The sequence below is a fragment of the Eleutherodactylus coqui genome, chromosome 8 (assembly GCF_035609145.1).
Source record: "Eleutherodactylus coqui strain aEleCoq1 chromosome 8, aEleCoq1.hap1, whole genome shotgun sequence".
In the NCBI taxonomy this organism is placed as follows: Eukaryota; Metazoa; Chordata; class Amphibia; order Anura; family Eleutherodactylidae; genus Eleutherodactylus; species Eleutherodactylus coqui.
Window position 1 is genome coordinate 133,589,417 of NC_089844.1, and position 25,225 is coordinate 133,614,641.

Genomic DNA, 25,225 nt, shown 5'->3' on the forward strand with positions numbered 1-25,225 from the left:
TCTCATGCACAATTCTGTAATATTTTGGGCAAGGTCTAGCGCCAAAGTGCAGCCCCCCCCCCCCCCCCCCCCCCCCCCGGCCCAGTTACCACACTTAATTATTCATGAGCTCATTTATTATTTATGACAGGAAACACGTCAGCAGAAGCACTTCTGACACAATGTATTACTAAGGGGGCCCCCAAAGTCAATGTGACCCCCTGAAATAAAACCCCAGTGGCCCCCCCGCCCCCCGGCTGCACACACAGCTCTACGGCCGTGAAGGACGCGCCCGGGCCTTTGTTGCTATGGAGACGGTGCCGTGCGCGCGCTGCTCGCTCCCGCACGAGGAGGTGATCGCCTTCCTGTTCCTGTGCTGGTGACAGCAAAACAACGGGGAGCCGAGGGCCGACACACCGGAAGTACCGGGGGAAGGTGAGGAGAGGACGGCGCCGCCGGAGCACACACGGGTAATGACAGGCCGTGCGGGGCCCTCTGGAGGTTGTGTAGGGGCCCCAGGCGGGTGTGTGGATTAGTCTGTAGAAAGTCCTGCACCTGTAATCTACCTACTTACTAATTAAAGGGGAACTCCAGGAGTGCACAGCTACAGGTCCATTACTTCAGCCGTGCACTTAAATTCCCATAAACCTCCTCTAATGAGGCCGTTTGTATGGAGAGTCCACGTAGAACCTTATGATATATAATGTAACATATGTCTTCATGTTTGATGCGCTATTGTTGTTATATACTGACAGGGAAATACTGCCCCCCTCTAGAAGGAGTTGTGGGATGGAGGGAAACTATCTGTGATTGTACTGTTATATAAGTGACTACATATCAGAGATTATTACAGAACGCTGACCCTTGTAGGGAGGCTCTAGGACCCTGGTGTACCGCCTCTAGCTTGGATACAAGATGTGATACGGGATATGGGTGGGCATGGAGGCTCTAGTACCCTGGTGTATCACATCTAGCTTGGATACAAGATGTGATACAGGCAGGCATGGAGGCTCTAGTACTCTGTTGTACCCCCTCTAGCTTGGATACAGGATATGATATGGGGGGGCATGTAGGCTCTGGTACCCTGTTGTACCACCTATAGCTTGGATACAAGATGTGATATGGGCAGGCTTGGAGGCTCACAGGTTCCATATGGTATCCTGAGGCACATTGCACCACATTTGCTGTAACTGAGCCTCTAGATGGTGCACACACACAGGCTGGTGAAGTTGGCATCCCAGACAGTTCCGTACATGTTCTATTGGTGATACATCTGGTGCCCGGGCAGCCACAGAAGTGTGACAATGTTGTGGGGGCTCCCGTGACCCCCGTGTGTGTGCGGCCTGGAAAATGCCTCTTGGAAGCCCAGCAAAAAGAGGAACACATGTGTCTGCAGGACGTCCTGAACATATCACTGAGCTGTCATTGTCCCTCCTACCACTACTAGGGGGGTCCGACTGTTGTATGCGATGGCCCCCCCAGACCATCACACCAGCAGGGGGCAGTGTGCCAGTGTACAGCAAAGAAATTTCCGTGTGGCAATTCCATCCATGGGTCCTAATCCCGGGATTAGCCAGCCATGTGAACGAGATTTTGCAAAATCTCGTCCACACGAGGCGGCCAATCCATTGCGGCAAGGCCTGGCATAAACCGACATGCGGCGCGGAATTCAATTCCACGGCATGTCAATTCCTTTTTTTTTTTCACTGCGCCCTCACTTCTCTCTATGGGGAGAGAAAACCGCAGCCAAATCCAGTCAGCCAAACCGCTCCAAAACCCGCACCGAATTGCCATGGGTTTTGAAGCTGCAGAAATCTCGCGGTTTTTCGGTGCGACTAAGCTGCGAGATTTCCATGGGATTTCCGTCCCGTATGAACCCAACCTAAGGCCTCCCTCACACGGGCGTTTTTGTACAGCGTTTAGTGCTGCGTTTTCAGCCCTGTGCTAAACGCTGTACAGCGCTCCCATTCATTTCATGGGGCTGCTCACACAGGGCTGACAACACAGCGTCCTCACCACTGCGCTTGGACAGCGGCGCATGTTCGATTTTTGGACATTTTCAGCCCTGTGTCGCTCTTTGAAATGAACGGGCAGCAGTTTTAGCGCTGCTGTACACGCGGCAAAACTTGGATGCAGCGTTAACCGCACAACAATTTTCGGGGGGAGGGCTTACAATATAAAGCCCTACCCCGAAAATCAGTCCTAGCTATAAAAAGAAAAAATAAAATAATAATTAATCCTCACCTAGCCGGCCGCTGGTCTTTGGCGCTGCTGCGGGCTTCCCCTGCACTGACAGCTGATCTGTTGCTGTATGGTCTGATCGGCTGAGACAGTCAATGAATGGCTGTGATTGGGCATCGAGCCAGTGCTGAGCACCAATCACAGCAATCTATTGCTGGAGGCGGGGTTCTCAAACCTCAATTACAGCAATAGATCATCTGTCAGTGCAAACGCAGTATCAGGCCAAGAAAAATGCCAAAGTGCATTTTCACGCTGACGCGAGGCGGTTTTCTGGCAAAAACCCACCCATGCATCTACTGATCCTCCTAACAGTCTGGCCAAAACGGCCCGGTGGGGGACAATTCATAGATACGACCATCCAGCTTCTCGCATCCCAATAATGCGCCCCTTCTGGTAACTGGGTGAAATCTCTTGGATTGTGTCATAGAGGCGTCTAGTGGTCAACAAGCTCTACAGAAGCAGGAGAAGAGGTCACTATACACAAGGAGCCTCCGAGAGCCTTTTATAGGCTAAGGCCGCCTGCAGACGGGCGGGTCGGATCCGGCTGCGAGGATTCTCGCCGTGGGACCCAACCCGAGCGCCTGCAGAGAGCGGCACGTACTCACCCGCGGCTCCGGCTATTTGATGTGCCCGCTTGTCGGGCAGCTGGCGCATGTGCAGACCGGAGCCGGCGGCCAGGCAGTGACGTTTCTGTGCGGGGATCGCACAGAAATAGAGCATGCCGCGGTTTGTTTGCCACGCAAGAGTTCATGCGGACAAACCGCGGCCGTCTGCCTAGGATTGCGTTTGCTAACGCAATCCTATGGCAGCTTCCAAGGGCGGAAATTCCGCGGGAAATCCCGCAGCGGAATTTCTGCCCGTCTGCAGGTGGCTCAAGGGTGGGACCTATTTTAGGGCATCAGGTGGCAAGACCGTTCATCTAATCGCCACAACGCTCCTCATCTGCATATCCGCCTGAGATGGAACTGCATGCCAAGTTTTGCAGCAAAACCACAACTTCTAGGGACGGGATTATTTTTGACAAAACCATGACCCCCTGTGTAGTCTGACTGTATCCCTTATTCCCGGGGCGCTCTCCATGTAGATTTCTATCTACGTATCCCTCGGTTTTTGTTGAGCAGTTGAAGTCACATGACAAAAACTGCAGCGTGTGACTACTGACTGACCTGTGTGTGCATCACTGGAAAATCCCTTTAAGACGCCCATCTGAAGCCCGTGTTCTATCCTGCGCACAGATGTTACAGATGACTGCTGCCGTGGGTCATCAGTGTTTGCTGTCTTTAGTGTTATTTTCTACTCGAGAATTACTGATCCGTATTTGCCCAATAGAACGTAGTACAGATTCAGAGGCAAAAACGTGAAAATATGGGTATCGCTGCGTTTTTAACAAACGACAGTGAAAAATACGTTGGTGGGAATAAATACATTAGCTCCGTGTTACGGTCCACAAAACACAGGATGTGGAGCTCAAACAGGCTCGTCTGGGGCTGATTCTTACATGATTTTTGACGTGGATCAGCAGCAGATTTCACCCTTTTTTTATTAAATGGGTCAAGTATGTTGCAGATTTTGGCGCAGATGTTCAGCTGGGTAGAATCCGCTACGTGTGGAGTTTTCTGCCCCCCAAGACCATTAGAAAAAGAGTAAGATGGCTATAAAATAGGAAAAGAAGCATCGCCCACCTGTTTGCTCGCTGCTTCGGTGCGCCCTATTCGTTTTTGCGGTGATGACGTGCCCACATAACCACTCCACCCAATTACTGGCAGGCGAGCAGACAAGGGAGTTCTGCGTCTTTTTATTTTATAGCAGTTCTAATTATTTTTTATTACTTTTTGGGGGGGGGGGTGTAATTAAAATAGGAGTAAATGTCTTATTTTTTCGCAATGATTTCAATGGGTTTAAAAAAAAAACGAAAGCTCTGATATTTATTTATTTTTGGGGGCATTTTTAACGGAACAAATAGCGCAGTCTGCGGTTATTATCCTAAATTTGGTGACCACGTTGTGCTGCTGGAAGCACTCTCTAAGGCCTCGTTAACTCGGCAGACTTTTACTGCGGGCTATTTGCCCAAGTCCATAGTGAAATCTGCACCATTTTAGCATTCTTTTGATTTTTATGAATATCCACGCAATTGTTACTATGGCGCAGATTTTGCCAGATGCGGCTTCTGAAATGCGCTATGTTGGGGAAAAAAAGAATTGATGCATCAACTCTTGGCACGGTCTCCATGTCGGGCGCCCACATATGGATTTGCCCCTTTAACTGGGTCAAAATTCACAGCAGAACTCCTCTTTACATGCATCCGACTGTTTAAATGCCCTGCGAGGGAGGCCTTTGAATTTGCGTTGGTGAGAAACGGACCGATTTCCCTGTGTGCTTTTGTTGCGCATGTGCCATCCATGTGCCATCCATGTGCCATCTGTTTTTCACACATGCAAAAAAAAAAAAAAAAGCTGTGAGAAAGCCAAATTGATGCCCCCTTTCTCCCACTGTCTCCTGGCAACGTGTTAAAAAAAAAAGTAACACACGCATGTAACATCCATGTTTGCTATGGTTTTTTTTTTTTTTATTAATGCTTCCATAGACTTTTTCATTGGCGATTCTGGTGTGTAGATACGGACCAGAATAGGACCAGCTATGATTAGGTTTTTTTTACGTGGTTCATCGGTCTACGTAAAATAATTAAAAAAAACTGCGTGAATTGCAGAATTTAGTTTAAAGGGAACCTGTCATGACCTTTGCACTCCATATACTCACCGGGCACCCCATTCCTACTCTGCACACCCGTGAAGTTGGTGTGTGCCAGCAGCGGGACTCTTTAGTCATCTATGTGCGAACGTTCTCCCATAGAGATGAATGAGAGAGCGCATCCACAGAGCTGTCTGAAAAGAGTCACACTGTGTGCGCTCTCCAACTTTGCGGGGACAAAGAACCAGAAGGGGGCGGCCGGTTACTATGAGACACAGCCCCCCGGTCTCACCGTTCCCTCACCTTTGGACTGCGTAATGTAGTTTATGGGGCTCAAAGATGATGACAGGTTCCCTTTTAATGGGTCCGTGTGCTGTCTGTCAGGAACACGTACGGCACATTGATGGGAAGAATGCAGGTGTGAACGCGCCCTTAGGCCAAGTTCACATGTAATGCATTTTCTACAACGGAAAATCCGCCACACCCAAATCCACTTGTAATACACGGACATTGATACGGATTTTGACGCATATTTAACCCCACGTATGAAAGACTGAAATCTGCATTAAAGATCAATAAAGAATCCCCCTTTAAAGGAACAAAACTGTAAAACCGCACGTTGGCGCCCATACAGTATAATCCACTCTAATCTGTATTGTTGCCTTTCTTCTGTCTTCAGCTCATGGAGTCTCAGTAAATCGTGGAGGAGCTCAGCCGGAAGACGCCGCTCTGAGGCCACGCTGCTCCAGAAACAAGGTGAGGCTGTTTGTTTGCATATCTATACCATGTGTAGCGTTGCCCGTTTTCTGCCTGCCAGGTGTATGTGTAATCCTTGTTGTGCCACTTATATAGCCGGGTACAACAAGCTTCAAGAATCACAGCTGCCCACACTGTATCTTGGTACATGCTCCAAGGATTCTGTGTCTGCGTAGACAAAGGCGGCCGTTTCTTGGCACGTAATCCAGGAAAGTGCTGCGACTGGCAGTGTTTGGGCACCTGATACACAAGGCTGCTCTTGGGTTACAATGGTGGGATATACGATATGGGAAGCATAAACCAGTCGGCACATCTCGGCAGAAGGTGGCGGGGTTGGGGGATGGGAATAAGAGATTTCGTAACCTGTATGATTTATGATTCCCGTTCCTTTTAACAACTAATTTCATATTTGCATTTTAGCGATTTCAGTAACCCATTTCAAGGGCCAAGAAATGTAAGAATATTGGAACATATATATGATTTAGTAGTATGTTAGGATGTGGATATGTAGGGCGCAGTAGGCGTCATGTGAGCCAATACAGGTGGGGTAGGTTTCCTTTCTGAACGTTACTCTCATCACACCTCAGGATATAGCGCTGATTGCTTATTCTGCAAGGAGCTTTCTTCTATGCTCATTGTCGCCCCCTGCTGCTTAATTCACTTTCGATGAGTGGGGGAAGGGAAATGACAACTGTCCAGAGTACATTTCTGGTTCTGAAGCGTGTTTGTCAAATTTTTAAGCTGTTGGGCTCGCAATATTAAAATTGTTAAAAGTTGGCATCTGTGGGGTGCGGATGCTGAGACCACCACGAATTATAAAAGGAAGGGGCTGACGCAATCATCTGAGCGCTGTGCCCGTCTGGCTCTGCTCGGAGTGGTGTATGGGCCAAATAGAAAGTCTGTGAGTCTGAACATGGAACACAACTGAAGATGCACAACACTGACTGCTTCTGCCCCTTTCTTATAGCAATCCGTGCGGTCTCAGCACTCAGACCCCATTGATCAAAACTTCTGACATGTTAAAAGTTTTCTTAAAGTTTGGTTTCATTATACATACAACACGAGGAGACTCTTCACAGGGAATGTACAGCGGGTTCTTGTGTAGTTCAACAGTTTTTGTTTAATATCCAACGTATTTGTTGTTAATATGTAGTCAGTTGGTATAGGGGGTGAAATTGGGGGTCTTATGGATGCCTGATCAATGGGTACAGAAGCAAAAGATAAAGAAGTAGTCTAGCAGTTGTGAATTTGGGGTGGAGTTCCTGTTAAATAAATGACCCCTTTTCTGCCCTCTTTTCAGGTGTGAATGAGCGAGGAGGGCTCCCCCGCTGCTCTCACTGACACGGTCCTGCGCTTCCTGTGCCATGATGACATAGACACAGTGAAGGAACTATGTGCCGACTGGTTCCCCATCGAGTAAGTCTTGGCAGAGTTATCATCACACCATGTTATACATAAGAAAACAGATTTAAAGGTGTATTTTCACCTTGGCCAAGCATAACCGAGATGAGAAGACCAGCTTATACAAACATAGTCAGCGTTATGGAAGCAGCCAAGCATGGTTAGGTTACGTGGCACAGCGAGCTGCACTTTTTTCTCGGTAGTTATGGCAACAGCGTCGCTCACTGTGCTGCACTGTTTGTGTAACTGCCATAGACTTTTATGGGAGTTACAGAAACAGCCTGCTCAATTGTTTCCATAATCCCGACCAACTCTTACAGTTGGGCAGGGGTCGTCTGTGCCAGAATAGGATCTGCACTTATCTCCTATCTCTGGAACCTGCACCTATCTAACTTTTGTAGAAAACAGAGTCCCACATCCAACGGTGGAGGGAATAAAACTTCTGTTTCTTTGGACATCTTTAACATCATGTACATAAATATTTATGCTTTCATCCATGCTGTTTTGTACATGATATTAAAGATTTTCTATAAACCAGAAGTTTTATTCCCTTCACCGTTGGATCCTGGACTCTGTTTTGGTTCTCCTATATGATGGATTCCTAGCACAGGGGATCAGATCTGAGCACACATTGTGGAGATGAGCTGGTGGTAATGGACTTTGTGGTCTATCCTGTGGATATGCTATAAAAAGTCTCTGATGGGAATACTCCTTTAAAGGTGTATCCTGGTCTTTTTTAACTGATGATGTATTCCCTGGGTAGGTCATTAGTAGTTGATGAATGGGAGTCCGCTGCTTGGGACCCCGTCAATCAGCTGATCGTCTGGCTTGCTGTCAGTGCAGCAGACCAGATGTGGTCAGAGGAGAAAGTCGGAGCGCTGGCTTCACTCACATTTAAATGAATGGGAGCGCTGCACTGCTCCCTCACTTCTTGCTCCTCGCATCGTTAGGACGTCATGCCCTGTCCTGACCAGGAAGTGTAAGAGAAGTGCAGCGCTCCCATTCATTTCAATGGGAGTGAAGTTGGCGCTACGGTATTCTCTTCTGACCACATCTGGTCTGCACTGATAGCAGGCTGGACAATCAGCTGATGGACAGACATCCCAAGCAGCGGACTCCCATCCATCATCTACTGATGACCTATGCATGAGATGGGTGATCGGTTGAAAAAGGCCAGGATACCCTTTAAGTGATATGTCTTGATTCTCACCAACAGGTACCCGGATTCCTGGTACAGAGACATCACATCAAACAAGAAATTCTTCTCCCTGGCAGCCACCTGCCATGGGCAAATAGTGGGCATGATTGTAGCAGAAATAAAGAGCAGGACCAAAGTGCACAAAGAGGTGAATTGATGGATCACTGCCATATTATTATTATTATGCCTGTTCTATCATCGTCTTGTGTAACACTCGACTTCTATGCTTCTAGGATGGGGACATCTTGGCATCCAGCTTCTCGAGCGACACACAAGTGGCATACATATTGAGTCTGGGCGTAGTGAAGGAATTCAGGAAACAGGGAATTGGTGAGACCCGTTGCATGTGTACTGCTAGGTCTATAGCTTATCATGCTTTAATTAGAGATGTCAGCCAGCTTTCCCAGACCCCTGAAAGGCAGCTCTGCAGGAATGTAGATGCAGATAGCGGCCATGTTTTGTATTGCAGTTACTCACTATCTAGTGGACTTTTCTTATCAGGTTCCTTGCTGCTGGAAAGTCTGAAGAGTCATATCTCCAGTACTGCCCAGGATCTGTGCAAAGCTCTGTACCTGCATGTTCTGACCACCAACAGCAATGCCATTCGATTTTACGAGAACCGACACTTCCATCAGCACCACTATCTGCCGTACTACTACTCCATCCGCGGGGTGCTGCAAGATGCCTACACATATGTATTATACCTCAACGGAGGGCATCCTCCCTGGACTGTGATATATCCTTCACTGGACACTTCTCGCAGTTGAGGCTTTTCATATCACATGACTTCTAGCTTTTATATAGGGCACAAAACGGATCCTTTAATTTTAGGGCATTTATAAGAGTCCCTAAGAGTGAAGGTCTTTTTACACGGGCCTATGATCGGGCAGAGTCATCGGCTTGTGTGAATATGCCTTCAATCGGCCAAGAAATGAGTAAATGCTCACTTGTTGGCTGATCAGATGTTTTATGCAAGCGCATTAATGCTTACTCGACAGCAGCACCTCTTCCCATGCAGACAGATGTGCTGCTGACGAATGCCGTCCTATATGGGGACGAATGATTGCAGTAACCATTATTAATTCCCTTACTAGTGATCATGTACTGCATGTAGACGGCTGTGATGAGCGCCAATCAATGTGATGTATTATCAGTTGGTGCTCAATTAACGGGTAGACTATCTGCCTGTATGAAACCTCTTAGTAACGAAGCCGGTTTGCGCCTTAATGGACAACTAATATCATTGAATAGCAGGAGAACCAATGTGCGCATGCGCGTCTCCCACTGCTTCACGCTAATTAAACTTCGGATCAGGGCTGAATTTCAAGTGTTAAATTGGTCATAGACATTAGATAATAGGTTGTTGGCAGGATCCATAGGTGGTTGCTCAGACATCGGGCTTGGAGATGCAAGTGCACAATGAGTGGGCAAGTTGCTTTGACACCATTTATTGGGACCCATGCACAGTACTCGCTGGGTGTCAGGCAGTTGCCTCAGAAGCTATCCTGCTCAGCATGCAGTTGGATCTCTACTAGAGATGAGCGAGCGTACTCGGATAATCACTACTCGCTCGAGTAATTTGCTTTATCCGAGTATCGCTGTGCTCGGGTCTAAAGATTCGGGTGCCGGCACGGAGCGGGGAGCTGCAGGGGAGAGCGGGGAGGAACGGAGGTAAGATCTTTCTCTCCTTCTCTCCCGCCCGCTCTCCCCTGCTCCCCGCTGCGACTCACCTGTCAGCCGCAGCGGCACCCGAATCTTTAGACCCGAGCACAGCGATACTCGGATAAAGCCAATTACTCGAGCGAGTAGTGCTTATCCGAGTACGCTCGCTCATCTCTAATCTCTACACATCTATTGTCAAATGGGTTAGGAGAGTATACCTTCACTACCCCTTAGGGTGCGCTCACATGGTGCTGATTTGCTGTTGATTATGTCACAGAATTTGGTGCGGATCTGCAGCAGATTTCACCCTTTTAGTTGAATTCAAGTTGAAGGGGTGAAATCTGCTTGCAGGTCTGCAGCAAGTCAGCGATGTGTGAAGGCACCCTTAATCAATCTGGTGTTATTTCGCACCCGGCCATATGTGCTCTACCTTTCTGCTTTCCTTAACGTTTCTTCACGGACTATCTGCAGCACTTGGGTTCTGCTCTGGCGGGCCTCAGCCCATGCTCGCTTCCACAGAGGATCTACCGCCAGGCTCACACTCTGCTGCGTAGTTTACTTCCCTGGTCTGGCATCTCTGCAAAGAGCGGCATTGAGTACAGTCGCACCATGTGACAACAGGTATGTCTCACTAAGTAGAGCTCTTTAGGCTTCTATTGTTGCTTCAAGAAGGGACAGCAGTAGCCATTTTATGGACTGGATCAATATTGACAGTGCGATGTATGAGTTGACATAGCGCAGCTCAATGAATTTCTATGAGTGTGTAATAAGTAGACTGGTTTTGTTTTCCATAAAATGGCCGCTACCACTGGGTATTCACTGGGCTGGGTTTTTCTATCCCTGAAGAAGTATTTCAGTGAAAGACTCCTATGACCTGTTCGCCAGGAGTGATTTAGGGCTGTCCATATACTTTACATAGCTGAAGGCCCAGTTGTCCGGTAACTATTTCACCTGATGTCTCCATACATGGGCACACTTGGCCGAACGTGCATGTGTTCCGAATGTAGTGAGGTGGTAGTTGTTGCCAGACTCCTAGCAGTGGCTTATTTCCTTGATATCCAACCGCCCGGTCCCTATCTCCCCTGACATATACAACCGTACAAGAGTCAGGAAGCATCCATCTGAAATCAGTGGGTTGAGATGATCCACAACGTATGTGGGTGCCAATCTAAAAGCCCACATACGCGTTAAGCTCCATTTACACGGAACGAATGTCGGGCAAACGATGCCCAACACTCGTCCCCGCATGTACTCGCTCCCGTGCTGTCACACAGAAGCGAGTATTGCTGGTTCTCTGACAGAGCGGCCAGCAGGGGGCCGGGGCAGCTGGAGGAGATTTCTCTCCTCGCTCCCCCCGCCCCCCTCCATTCACTTAACATAGCGGCTGTTCAGTACTGAACGGCTGCTGTTTTATACTGAATGATCAGCGTTTAGCTCATTTTTCGTCGTTTATGCGGGGAGCTGCGGCTGAAAACAAAAGTAAAATCGTGGCACTTTGCTGCGCTGCTGTGTGAGAGCGGCCTAAGGGTCACTAGTCAGACTCCCACCTATCCTGAGATGTTAGAGGATTCCATAACCCCCACTGATTGCTCTATAAATTGATCACTGACCATTAAATCGAAGGGCCTCTCATTCCTTTAATCGCCCTCCCATCTCTGACTCTTCACCCATCTGGTGTTTGTGATGAATACCTGGAAAACCCTTTTAATATATGATATTACAGGTTTTCTAAATATACCCTGCGGCAGCATGAATGACCTAGATACGCCGAGACCAAGAAAAATGTGTTTCTAAGAATCTATTCACTTTACATTTGGCAATGTAAAACAAAGGTGGACGTCAGGAGAACTTCTTGATGTGTACCTCCACCGTATGGCACTGAAGGACTGGCTCATAGCTTCTCAAGCTAACGAGAAAAAAAAATATATATACACGTTATGTTTATGTGTGTATATAGGGAGTGGGCTGTCACTCTGCATGATGTGGGTGGGCACAGGCCGTCTGGCCCGCCCTTTTGACTCGAGTTCCATTCTGAGTCAAACTTTAACCCCTTAATGACATGGCCTATTTTGGGCTTAAGAACGCAATGATTTTTGGCGGATTTTCTTCTCCATTTATCAAAAGTCATAGCTTTTTTATTTTTCCGTTGACGCAGCCGTGTAAGGGCTTGTTTTTTGCGTGGCGAACTGTAGGTTTTTATTGGTGCCACGTTTGGGTACATTTGACTATATTGTAAAACTTTTTTTTTTATGATCGCAGGGATCAATTCTGTCATAAATTTTTTTTTTTTCTTACAGTGTTAATCATGCAGCATAAATGACACAATCCTTTTTTTTTCTGCGGGCCGGTACAGTTACGATACCAAAATTCTTACTTTTTTTTAGGTTTTTCCACTTTTCTGCAATAACCATTTTTTTGGAAATCTTTATTTTTTTTTCTAAATTGCTGCATTCAAAGTCCTGTAACTTTTTAATTTTTTTTTTTTATGTACAGAGCTCTGTGAGGGCTTATTATTTGCGAGACGAGCTATAGTTTTTATTGGTACCGTTTTGAGGTACATACGGCGTTTTTGATCACTTTTATTGCATTTTTAGGGAGACAAAATGCTAAAAATTTGCATTTTGCCTCAGTTTTTTAGCCTTTTTTTTACGCTTTTTTCTGTGCATACTCAAAAGCATGTGCAGCTTATTGTACGCGTCGTTACGGAAGCGAGAATACCAAATATGTAAGTTTTTTAAATTTTTTTTTTTTTTGTGCTAATATGAGACAAAGCATTAAAAAAAGGGTTGTTTTTTTTACTTTACATATTTTTTTTTTTTATTCATTTTTTAAAAATCTTTTTTTTTTCACACAACTTGTGTCCCCTTGGGGGACTTTGACCACAGTACTGCTGATCGCTGTGATAAGGCATGGCACGGCTACTGCCCGCCATGCCTTATCGCTTATACAGCGATCATAGGCATTGGCACTACAGGACTGCGATAACATCGCAGGAGCCGGCTGAAGACACAGAGGCAGCGCGCTCCCTCTGTGAACCCTTTCCCTGCCGCGATCTATTTAGATCGTGGCAGGGAAGGGGTTAACAGCAGCGGGCGCATCTCCGATGCCCCCCCACTGTTGCATCGGGACGCCGGCTGTGACTGACAGCCGGCTCCTGCTGCGGGGTAGACCGAGATCATATGTGATCTCACGCTATCTCCAGGACGTAAGTTTACGCCCTGTTACGGGAAGTACCCCGCTCCCAGGACGTAAACTTACGCCCTGGAGCGAGAAGGGGTTAAAGTGTGTATTCTGAAACGCTGCAGCCTTCCAGAGAGTATGCCCATTTACACGCAAAGATGATTGCTCAAAATTTGTTCAAAAGATAGGGAGAATGACAGTTTGAGCGATTGTTTTGCATAAGCTGCTAATGGACACTAATACCCATTAGCAGCTTATTATCTTCACTTGCATGTAAATTAGGCTCTAGGAGCTGTATGCAGAGAACAGCAGGCGGTCTGTTCTCTGCATGCAGGGCTGCAAGCCGAATACAATGTTATCAGAGCTCCCCGTGGAGAATCACAGCGTGCGGTCCCTGCTATCAGCTCTCTGGCCGAACGATGGATTTTTTTGCTCACCTAAAAATCATCGTTCGGACAAAAAGTAAACAATGGTAGCATTTACACACAATGATTATCGCTCAAGACATCGTTTGAATGAATTTTGAATGATAATGATTGCGTTTAAATGGGCCTTCACACTTACATGGGACTACTGTGCAGATCTGTCCCGGGTTCATGCTGCCCGTGGTAGATGTTTGCTTGGTTATTGATGTATACAGTGACAAATAAACTATTTCTGGGCTCATTCTAACATCCTTGTGCAATTTTTTTCTTTGCTTATCTTGTGTATTCTTTCTTAACTTGTTTTCACTTCCTTTTTTCGAGACAAACTGCTACATCAACATTGTCGGTAAAGATAGTATTATCCCAAGTATCTATAGGCAGTGCAAAGAATTTGTTAAGCATTAACCCCTTCAGTGGCAGGTTTATTATTACCATGTCATGCCTCACAGGGCAGGTTTTTTAAATGAGTCAACCATGCAATTTAATGTCGCAAGTATTTGAAAGTACTGTACTGCTTTGACAGTTGGTATTATGGCAGGGAAATCTCCAGGGCTTGCTGCGCTGAGTATGCAGTAAAAACCCCGGAAGATTTCAGATTACAGCTCAGTGCTCTGCACATTTCAGCACTAGAGCTGTCCACTGAAATTTTCCAGGGTTTAACTGCATGGTCAGTGCAGCAAGCCCTGGAGATTTTCCGGGCGTGCCACTAAAGGGGTGTTGTATCGATGATTACGACATAAATGTCCGGCCACTGGAGGTTTGACCACTTGGACCTCAGCAATGGAGCCTGCCTTATTCTTGCTGTAGAGCTTATGATGCATGCACAGTGAATGGGAGATATGGAAATGGTCAGCAATTCCTTGGAAAGTCCTGTTAAATGAGTTGTCCAGTATTAGAAAACATGGCTGCTTCCTTTAAAAAAAAGAAGAAAAAAAAAAGCTCCACATCTGTCCACAGGTTGTACATGGTATTGCAGCTAAGCCCCATTCCCAACTTTTTTTTATCCACAGGATATGCCATAAAATCCTGACATTTGCAGGCACCATGTCTAGGACCCCCACTGCCCTCAGCTGACATGAATGCATTGGCTAGGAGAACCGAAATAACCAAGTGCCTTGTGTCACGCTGTTTCTGTAACTCCCGTAGAAGTCAATGGGATTTATGCAAACAGTGTAGCGCAGTGAGTTGCGGTGTTTCTGTAACTTGCCTGTAGGGAACTGTATAGTTCAGCCAAGTTTTGGCTGACATGGGAATACCCCTTTGGAGGAGTTGAACTGCAGTACCAGATACAAACCACAGACAGGTGTAGCACTGTTTTTAGAAGAAAGCGGACAAACCCATGAATCTTGCCTATTTCTTAGACCGGAAAATTTTTAGTTGACTGGATACAAAGGAACTGATGTCTGCAGCGCTTTCCATTCTAGTCAATGACAGAAACAGCCAAGCAATCTGTGCATATTAATGGAAGGGCTGGAGCTGATGACGATTGTTTGATTATTTTTCTTTTCCTGCAGATTTAAGCCACAACATGGCTGCACATCTCTATGACTGCACGCTGCCTGCCGGAGGAGCAACACCATCATAGGATACAGGGTCTGTTATACCTACTGCTCTTGGCAGGCCGGGATCTGTCCTGCACCCGCACACAACTTTCATTTACAGGAACTGATAATGGGATCCCTCTTTACCATTTCCTTTAGTTCTGGCTGCTGCTATAACCTTTTATGGTTTCCTAATGAACTCTCAAAGAAGATCCCATTCTCTCCGGCGACACAGGAAGCAGCCTACATTCTGCTCGATTTTTGTAGCCTGGAGCTGCATGTTTAATTTTTTTTTTTTTTAAATACATTTTTTTTCCTTTACCAATCGATTGATGTCAGCGTTTACACTGTTGCAAAGTTTCACATATGTGGCAAATGATGGGTGGAGGAGAGAACTATGCAGCGGTTTATGAAGCCTCTGCTATGTAGAGGACAGAATCGCCTTTCCTTTCCCATTTAGGTCTTCCTTATGTGTTGCGTGTGAAACAAGGTCTGACCAATACTGACATTATCATGCACAGTGCCGCTGAGGACCAGTCTTAGTACAACACTGGTGTCCGCTTTTGATGTGGTGTGTGTGTACATTGGGTTCCTATCTACATCACAACCAGCAAGGTCAAGAGGTGGTTTCCGCAGAGACATGCCATATAAATGAAGTAGGCAAGAAATCGAAATGTTCATTTTTCAAAAAAAATTTTTTTTGCGTCCCATTGGTAAAAGCAAAGCCATTTTTCTTGCTTAGCCAATGGCAACATGTCCCATACCCGTCGTTATACCCATGCCATAGTTCGCTCAATTATAATATGAAGGTAAGGTATAGGGGAAAGGATGGTTTGATTGCTGCCAAGCTTCATTGCCCATTCTCTGCCCTAAGCTTCATTTAAATTAATTTGGCCAAAAAACTGAGATAGATGGGTTGCCAATGACTTGCTGCTTGACAATAGTTGTTAGGCACTGTGTCCATAGCAACTAGTCTGACAGAATGGATTAATTTAGCCGAGTGAGTGCAATATCAGTCCAAGAAACGTGGATTGATATTGCACTTGGGAACCCCCGTTTTGTTTTGTTTTTATTTATTTTTTTGCAAGTGGGATACGTTTTGTGAGAAAAACGCGATAAATGCGTTTCCCCCCCCCCCCCCCCATTAGGAAGAATGGGTTATTCTTCAACAGAATCTGAAAAAAATAGGACATACTGCAATTTTTCTATCTTGCATCTAGATAGACCCATTGCATATAATGAATTTTATTTCCGTGCGAGTTTTGTGTATCTCGCATGATATAATCGCCCGTGTAAATCAACCTTTAAAAGACGTCTTTCACATTGATTTAGCATATCCAAGTTGTGATTGCATATGATGTGCCAGTAGCAGATTAATATACCTTTTTTTTAAAAAATTTTGCTCGGTAATTTAATTTGCCACAATTCCGATGTTGCATGTTTCCCGTGCAATACGTAAGCACCCTCATACTATCCATTGCACTGCCAACTCTTCCAGGCCTTCTATCACTTCATATGGTCAACCACACACCCAGAGCTGTACACGACTGGTTTGGCACCGCTGTTCAGTTTCGGCACATGCGTAGTGATTTCCTATAGACTCTCTATAGACTCAGTGACGTGATGCGATGAAACAGGGGGTCTATAGTCGGAAGCTGGATATGTGGTGCCGACAGTCATTCGGTTATCCACAGCGTCCCCAGCTCCTCTAAGCTGGTGATGTCAACCAACAGACTGGGCGACGTGGTTGACTGTATGGATGGTGTGGCAGCCTAGATGAGTTGGACAGTGGAACTGCGCATAATTCGATTTATGGTGAATGAAAGCACGAAGAAAGATAAAAGTAGAGTTGGATTCATCTGCTATTGGCACATCATATGGATAATTTGGATATGCTAAATAGATGTGACAGGCTTCCTCTACAGCTGAACTGGCAATGTCTCAAAGCAGAATGGTAATAGTTACATCACGCTGGTCGCCATCTTGGCCTAACTTGGAGAACCACTGTAAAGAGTCCTTTGTTCTTATGTAATCCTAAGAATTACAACCATGAGTCTGGTATCATAATTGCAGCATTTTATGCTATTGGCTCCTCCAATTATTTTTTCATCTACATTAGGACTGACTTTGCACTTATCTGTATACATTCATTTGCTCATATATGTAAGTACATATACTAAGTGTAAGATCTATACAATCTCTGTTACATACTTACTGGTAGTATTATTTCACCAGCAACATGCTACAATGGCAGCTCAAACGGCTGCGGTGAGGAAGAGGTCCCCGTCCTGCTTTGTACCATGTTACTGGTTGGCAGAAAACCTGTGCACAGTATGGAGGGCAAACACACACCCAGCTCTTCTCTTCAGAGTGGCAAACCCTGGCACCACAATGGGAGACAAATTTTAATATTTGCTATGGGGCCCCTTGCTACTATGCGCGCCCTTTGCTCTCCAGCCCATGTTTGCTAATGTCAACTTATTTTTCATGGTTTTTATTAGTTTTTTTTAGTTTTTTTTTTTCCCTTTAATAGAAAGTTAGAAATTAAATCAAGAGGTAAAATGAATAATTTAGGCACTCAGATGGCACCTGCATTGTGTTGCTGGGGCTTTGGACCTGTTGGGTCTTTCTGAGAGGGGAATCTGTTTTGGAGTGGTGTGCGTTAGGGCCCAGCAGTGTGACTAAGGGCATCTGTATACTCGCCAGTGCCTTGCTGTCCGGATGGCGTAGCACTTGGTAGACCCAGAGAGTGAATTAGATCACCAACTGCTGTGGAAGGTAAAAGGGTTTTACCACTGAAGACTTCGATTCCCTATCCTGCATGCCAATTGTAGCCCTGATTGTGCCTGAGGAGGAATATAGGATTGTCCAGAATGTCTCCGACATCTCCTTCAGCCCGACCTCCTGATTTTTTTTTTTATAGATGTGGGTAGTTCCAATTGCTCCTCCGTAGTGGGATTGATGTCCTTATGCGGCATCTAGTGCTACTTCATCTCCGCCATTGGTGAATCTAGCACTTGTTGCTGCTTGTTCTTTCTCTCGGGTTCTTCGTGTCCAAGTCACAGTAGTTCAGTTTTAAGGGATTCACATTGCTGTAGTTGAGCTGCAGTCTCAGCATCAATAATCCGAACCCTGGATGTGGCTAGTTCTAGGCTCAGATGGTAAAAGAAAATTCCATAAATTCTCGTTTGTAAGTACAATTATGCATAGACTTTGCCAACACAAAGCCAACTCCCATTGAGTAACTCCACAGAAGAGCATAATAAGCAGGTGCAAACGAAAGGTAGGGCTTCAGTAGGGCTTTGTAAAGGTGCTTTTAAATGGGTCGATTTTTGGCAAAAGGCTGAGGGTCAGTTCTGTCGACAAATGATCAACGTAAGCTGGCTGTACATCTTCCTGTTCATACGAGGAGATGTACAGCCCTTATGCTAGCTGAAAATCATCAATGATCAGCTGACATAGGCTAATCATTAGCCCTTTTACATGGCCTGATTGTCATGTGAACAACGCTTCTGCCCTGTAATGGGCCTTAAGGTGCCATGGGTCCTGTGTGTATATATTGCTTCATGAGAACACCGATTTGACCTATATTTTCCCCTGAACTTGTCCAGAGCAGGAAATCTAGTCTTAAGACCCAATTTAATGGTAAGGGTAAACCTTGGACCTGGATCTAGTTATCAATGTTACCCGTTGCCATACGGTTGCTTGATGCACCATATTCCGACTTGGCCTCCAAAGGAACGTTAATCATGAATTTGTGTAAAACTCATTCACGATAGATAATCGTACATGCTTGTTCAATCCAACATTCATTGACCTTAAACCCAAAGTCAAAATTTGCGACTTTAATGTACTTGTCCCACGATTACATTTCACCCTCTATTAACAAACAGATATTCTCTCAGCGATACTTGACGTGACTCCGCACCATGATCCTTGGAATATGCCAATCAAATTCCAAACAATTTCCAAGTTCAATCCTTGTGACAATGAGTAACTTTTGAACTTTTTGCGTGAATGGCTAATAGAGACTAATAAGAACTCGGGCTGTATGTGTCTAACCCTCCGAGACTGTATGAGCTTCATAAGGCAAAGGGTCAATTGCCATCACAGCTCGGTTTATCCCATAGCCGGTGTAAGAACACCAACTGTCTGCTGTAGAGATGATCTAATCCTTCCATCTCTTCCTACTGTTGCCTTGTATCAAATGAGGTCAACGAGCTAAGTACAGAGGACATTGTAACTATAGATTGATGGCTCAATAGTCAGATATCGAAACCGTCTAGCCGAAACTGGGGCTGTTGAGTGAGAGCTATAAAGCAACAAATCTGTAGACCGTGGATGAGAAAGCGAGTTAATGTACGTCAATGAGATTTGTCAAATGTACACCTTCTGGGTGGCTGCTTATCACAAATTATCACGGTATTTATATTTATATGTTGAAGTTCTGTCAAAAACTGAAATAAGACATATATTCTGCCAATGGTGATGTTTAAAGGGGTATTCCCATCACAGACTTTTTATGGGAAATCCACAGGACTTGCTATACAAATCTGATAAGGTCCCACCTCTCAGACCTGTACTGCCCCAGGCCACTCTGAAAGCATTGGTCAGGAGGATGGAAATAACGGAGCTTCTTGAGCGACACTATTTCATAATTCCCATAGGAGTTATTCAAGCAGTGTAGTGTGCTGTACTATGCTGTTTGCATAACTCTTAATGACTTCTATGGGAGTCGATAGCTGAGCTGGGCTGTTTCCATCATCCTGGCCATGTTATAAACAACTGTGTTCCCATTTCGGCTATGGGTAGCCAAAGATAGGAACACCCCTTTAAGACTGGTCACATAACACACGTATTTGTTTGTTTTTTTTGCCAAAACTGGGACCTGATCCACGGTATCATGCTTTCCTTTCTTTTTGGATATGAACCAGAGTTTAGTAAAGATGATTTACAGATAGCGTCTGTGTGTGTCTGTAACTACAGCCATAGGTCCTTATAGCTACAAGATCCAGACCCTCCTTACTAACTTAGTATGTTAGGCTGACCCCAATGGACATGTCTTTTTTTTCGGCCAATTTCCCACCCAACCCTTCTGTGGTTCTTCTGAGCCAAGCTTGGGTCACTATAAGGTTCTGTGATAATCTAGGCTCAGTTAAATGAAATTGTGGGAAAGGGGGAGATACGGGACTAAATTAGGACCTCCCAAAAATGGCTTTAGGAAAAAAGTAAACTGACTTCGTTTTACCATAAGAGTGAATACAACAAAGTTGTCACCTATCTCTTTGGGGAAACCTAAACTTGATCTAAACCCATTGTGCTTCTATTTCAGGAGGGATTACGTAAAATGCCTAACAGGTTGTCCCGGCGATAATCGTTCCGATTTCCTTGGTGATGGAGGTGGAGCGGACTAGAGATCGTTCCGGCCCGCCCACCTCCATTACCAGTAAACAGGCAGTCGTTCATAAGTGAACTACCTGTTTACGCAGGCCGATTCATCGTTCAGTTTTCTGCATGCAGACACTAAATGACAAACGAGAAGCGAATCCCTTCCCATACGCTGTTTAGTTTGGGCATGCATCTAAAAGTGAACAATAATCGTTCAGATTCTCGCTGGATCGCAGGAATCCAAACGATTATCGGTCTGTGTAAAAGGGCCTTTAGTAATATGGACGCAGCCAGCCTGACATTTTAGCTTACTTGGGTGAAAAATGAGCTTACCAGCACATAAAAGACTTTTTTTTTTTTTTTTAAAGAAAAAAATGGACAATTCCTTTAAGTAAAGTAGTCCACCTCTTGGCCTATCAATATGTTATGCATTGCATAGAGCTTGAATATACCAGGGCCTGTGGCTATGGACTACACTGACATTATCCATTATATGATTTTGTATGTATGTGTAATATATTTATTGCACACTTACACATACATACACATTATATATGAATCATACCAGTTGCCATTATGTACATGGTAAATATAGAAGACTAGACCGTCATACAGCATATATTCACACACTGCCCTCCTAGTTGTACATGAATGTGTGTGTCTTGTATGTTAGACTATACAGCGTGCGTGTGAACGAGTGTGCATACACAACATTTTTTTGTTCCTCTTCTCGGGTTGCATTCGGCTACATCACTGTACCGCTCCTTGTGAAACCCTTTAGATGTTTTCTATTTATGACAAAGTGTTGTAAGATAATAAACTATAATAGAACCATTTTTGGCCTGCCTGTTTCATATATATTGCTGGGTCTGATATGGGAAGACATTATGACAACCTTTGTAAGCATTACATTGAGAGAAGGCCATAAATTGTGCCTGTACTGCTGACTTCGTATTACGGAGCTGCAAGTTATGTAATTTTCCTGTAGTGTAACTGTTGAGGCATTGAACCTCTTTAGCCTCCATATGGTTTTAGAGTTTCACTTAGCTGGGACCAGTCCAGAAAGCTTCCACGCCCCAGTCATCTTCAACGTACAACCACAGAATATTTGCTATACACACTCGTGGCCATGCTGATAGGTTGTCATAGCCTTCAAGGGTTTGTCCAGTTATAAAATATTGATGACCTTCTCATATGATGGGTCAGCAGTAGTAGATCTGCAAGGGTCCGTTATCTAGAACCCCTTCTGATCAGCTGTTTGATTGGGCCAGTTTACTTATGCACAGAGCTGATTTCTGCTGGAAGCCGACAGCTCCGTTCCTACTGCAGTGGCCAAACTTGGTCTTGTAGGCAGTGTTTCCATTGAAATAAATGGGAACTTTTGCCTGTAATACCAAGCCTGGCCACTGCAGTAGGAACGGCGCTGTTGGCTTCCAGCAGAAATCTGCTTAGTGCATATGCGCACCAGCTCAGCAAACAGCTGATCAGAGGGGATCTTGGACAACAGACCCCTTCGGATCTACTATTGATGGCCTTCCCTAGGGACAGGCCAGCAATAATTTACAACTGGACAGCCCCTTTCAGCTGCTGCCTATGATAAGATTTGGGAAATCTTATGATATAACAGCTCATCCCTATTTTCTTTAACGGAGTTGTGTTGCAGTGCCAGAGCCTTTTAAGTTGGATACATAAAGGGGTATTCCCATTTTATAAAGGGACTTCATATTTCTAGGATATGTCTCTACTTTATGATCAGTGGGGATCCAAACTCTGAGAATGAAGGGGACACTTGCACTAATTTAGCCCTGTGTCCCTTTCTAAGGTTTCCCTGTACAGTCGCACTCTCCATCACCCAGCTGTGTAGTGACCTGCAACCAGCACCATAGGGGGGGCGTCATCGGGAGCACCGTTGTACAGGGGAAGTTTGGCTGATGTTACCTGCAGCTTGGGCAATTCTCACAATATTTATTTATTATGTACCCATGGACTATTATTAGTATTATTGTTGGGGTTATTCTCACTAATCTTGTAGATATCATATCTTTTAATGGCTAACAACAAAATGATACATATATTAGCCATTAAAAGGCATCATCTCTACAAGATTACTTTGTTTCTCTTACCGAGAAGAATCATCTTTTGTTCTACTGACCAACACTCCCAAACTTTTTTTTTTTGATTCTTGGGTGGTGGGGTGGGGGTGGGGGGCCTCTTTCAATTCTGGTCGCTGTCTGCTGTTTAGAACGGTTTTGGTGCCTCGCATAGAACGATACAGATAATAATGCAGGTCCCCGCACTGCAGTCTACTGCAATAGAGCAGACAGGCATGTATCATCATAGAGCCTGGGGCATTTTTTGACATTTCAGTCTGGCACCAGGTGACATCACTACTTTATCTTCTGCGAATGTGTTTGAGCCTCCTCAGTCGTCAAATAGTTAAGCCCCTTTGTGGAGGAATGCATGCGGTGACACAAGGGGACATGTTTCAGCAGGCCCGGGTGATGGTGCACTTTGTGTCCCTGCCAGTCACAATGCCCTGGGAGGTATAAAAGAAAATAGGGGAAAGGGGGGGGGAGGAGGCTGTCAACCACCCAAGTCCCCGGGCAAGTCCATTCTTGCTGAACATTCCTAGGAGGTAGTATAAAGGGTTAAAAACTTGATGGACCTGTTCACAATGGCCAAGCCCCATGGATTACCAGTGTGATGGAATGCTGGCTAGCAGGGAGGAGCTGGTTAATGGGATCAAGATCTGCAAATGCATTTACCACCATTTCTTAACTCTTGCTATTCTCATGTGGCATCATTGTGTCAGTCTTTACAGTAGTTCTGGCATTCTAGTTATAAATAAGGAGGATCGGGATGACTTCTGAATAAGAGGAGCATAAAAATTTAGTAAAAGCATAAAAGTTTAGGCATATGTAAATAATTCCCTCTTCGATACACGTTACGTATAGATAGTAGTTGTCATACAACTACAACCCCCAGCATCTCCTGCCATTAAAAAAAAAAGTTCTTCCACTTTATACTGAAAGGTTATTGCAACGTGATATTCCCTTAGTGTGACGTATGCAATTCACAAGTGCTGCATGAGCTCAGAAGTGAAAGAGTTAACGCTCCCGACACCTGATCTACACGCGACTAAACGATGAGGTTACGTGGCTTTATTCTTTACATGTAACACAAGGAAGAGATCGGGAAATTACTGTTGCATGGTCACGCCACACGTTACTGTCGGACTGATCTACAGTGATATACATGGTGCCTCCTGCTCCTGTTCCCCGGCCAGAGGTGGTACGCCAAGTTTTATAGCCCTCACATCTAGGCCCTTCGCTTACTGTATGTTGAGCTATCGTAAAGATGGCTAAATACGGTATCATTTGGGCCAGAACATGACGCTAACATATATCTGGCAACAGGGTTTGTCCACATGCAGCATGCCGGGGCTTTTATATGCGGCTTTTTCCTGCGGTTCAATAATGCATAAAAGAATACAAAGTGTGAATGCAGCCAGACCCAGCCAAAATGTGCCTGTTGCTTCATAGCTGCAGCCACGGGCATGGATAGCACAAGGGGTAACCTGGGTGCTGGATGCCATGGGGGGCCAGGAAGCCATTCATCATTGGCTACACATGTTTAACACAAGGCCCGCCGCCTCATTTCATGTGGCCCGATGATCATGCAGCATTTTACCCAGCCTGCAGGTCTGGTCTGGTGACGGCATTGCAGTGTGACCTCTCTCCAATGGCATGTGCGGGCAACAAGGAGAGAGGTCAGTGGGCACTATTACTACTGGAAATACTATGGGGTGGGGGTGCCACTATGGGGGGCACTGTTATTACCGAAAATACTATGAGTGGTCACTTATTACTACTGGGGCAACCTATAAAAGAGACTGTTACTACTGGGACTACTTGGTGGGTCACTATTACAACTACAGCCATTATAGGGGTCACTATTAGGGCTCATTCACACGGGTGTAAGAGCATATTTGTGCAACCAAAATAGCTTATGCCCGTGTTTTTCGACCCCCTCCAGTGTGTTTGTGTGCATAAATGCACCGTATACACAGTTTTCCTGCCCATTCACTTCACTGGCCTATTCCGGTACATAATCCACATCACAATAGGTAATGCGGTGTATTTTTTCACACAGTCACCTATCATGTGAAAATATACGCTCATGTGAATGAACCCACTGAAACCAATGGGTTCTATTTACAAAGTATAACAAGTCCAAAAATTGCACGCATAATATATGCTTGTGTGAACAAGCCCTAACTAGACAGACCTACAATTACAATCAGCCCTTTGAAGGTAACCATAAAGCTGATGAGGGCCTCGGTGAAAGTGAGTTTGACACCCCTGTGCTAGGGTATTTAGAAATGGCGCAAGGACAGAAAATGGAATCTTTGCCCAGGTGAAGGGAGGTCACGTTCTTAGCCATCCTGCTGGCTGAGTGGCTATTACTATGCTCTAAATATAATGTACGCACAGTGAATAACAGCAAGAGCCACCATATAACTGGGTAGGTTGAGATACAAGCAGATTACAAAGCGGTGGGATAAGTGTGGGGCCCGACAGGTCCCTGAAAGGTCCCTGAAAGGTCCCTGAAAGGTGCCGGGATCCCATTAATAATTGACTCCGTCTTGGAATATTAATCGAGCTTGTGTTTGCTCACAGCTTAGTGTTAGTGAGGGAGCGGTGCCACACATGCCCTGAGATCTGTTTCAGGAGGGGGACATTCACCAGCTCTTGGTTACATCAAAA

General features: G+C 45.4%; 1 protein-coding gene across 2 annotated transcripts; it reads left to right on the forward strand.

Moving 5' to 3' along the window:
* Positions 1 to 314: 314 nt before the first annotated feature.
* Positions 315 to 21,294, forward strand: NAA60 (N-alpha-acetyltransferase 60, NatF catalytic subunit). Of its 2 annotated transcripts, none has more exons than XM_066576428.1 (8): positions 315 to 449; positions 5,588 to 5,664; positions 6,965 to 7,080; positions 8,282 to 8,411; positions 8,497 to 8,593; positions 8,765 to 8,999; positions 10,384 to 10,546; positions 15,045 to 21,294. In XM_066576428.1, the coding sequence occupies exons 3-7, from the start codon at positions 6,971 to 6,973 to the stop codon at positions 10,538 to 10,540; spliced, it is 729 nt and encodes a 242-aa protein (XP_066432525.1). In that variant the 5' UTR covers positions 315 to 449; positions 5,588 to 5,664; positions 6,965 to 6,970; the 3' UTR covers positions 10,541 to 10,546; positions 15,045 to 21,294. The 2 variants fall into 2 exon arrangements, with proteins under 2 accessions (XP_066432525.1, XP_066432526.1); XM_066576429.1 differs by having other exon boundaries at positions 315 to 414.
* The last annotated feature ends 3,931 nt before the right edge of the window (positions 21,295 to 25,225 follow it).

Excerpts from the sequence above, each read along its gene's own strand:
- NAA60 (XM_066576428.1), top strand. The coding sequence starts at position 6,971 with ATGAGCGAGGAGGGCTCCCCCGCTGCTCTCACTGACACGGTCCTGCGC. Across the intron at positions 8,412-8,496 it reads GGACCAAAGTGCACAAAGAG|GATGGGGACATCTTGGCATC; the intron begins GTGAATTGATGG and ends CTATGCTTCTAG. Across the intron at positions 9,000-10,383 it reads CATCCTCCCTGGACTGTGAT|GGACTATCTGCAGCACTTGG; the intron begins ATATCCTTCACT and ends ACGTTTCTTCAC.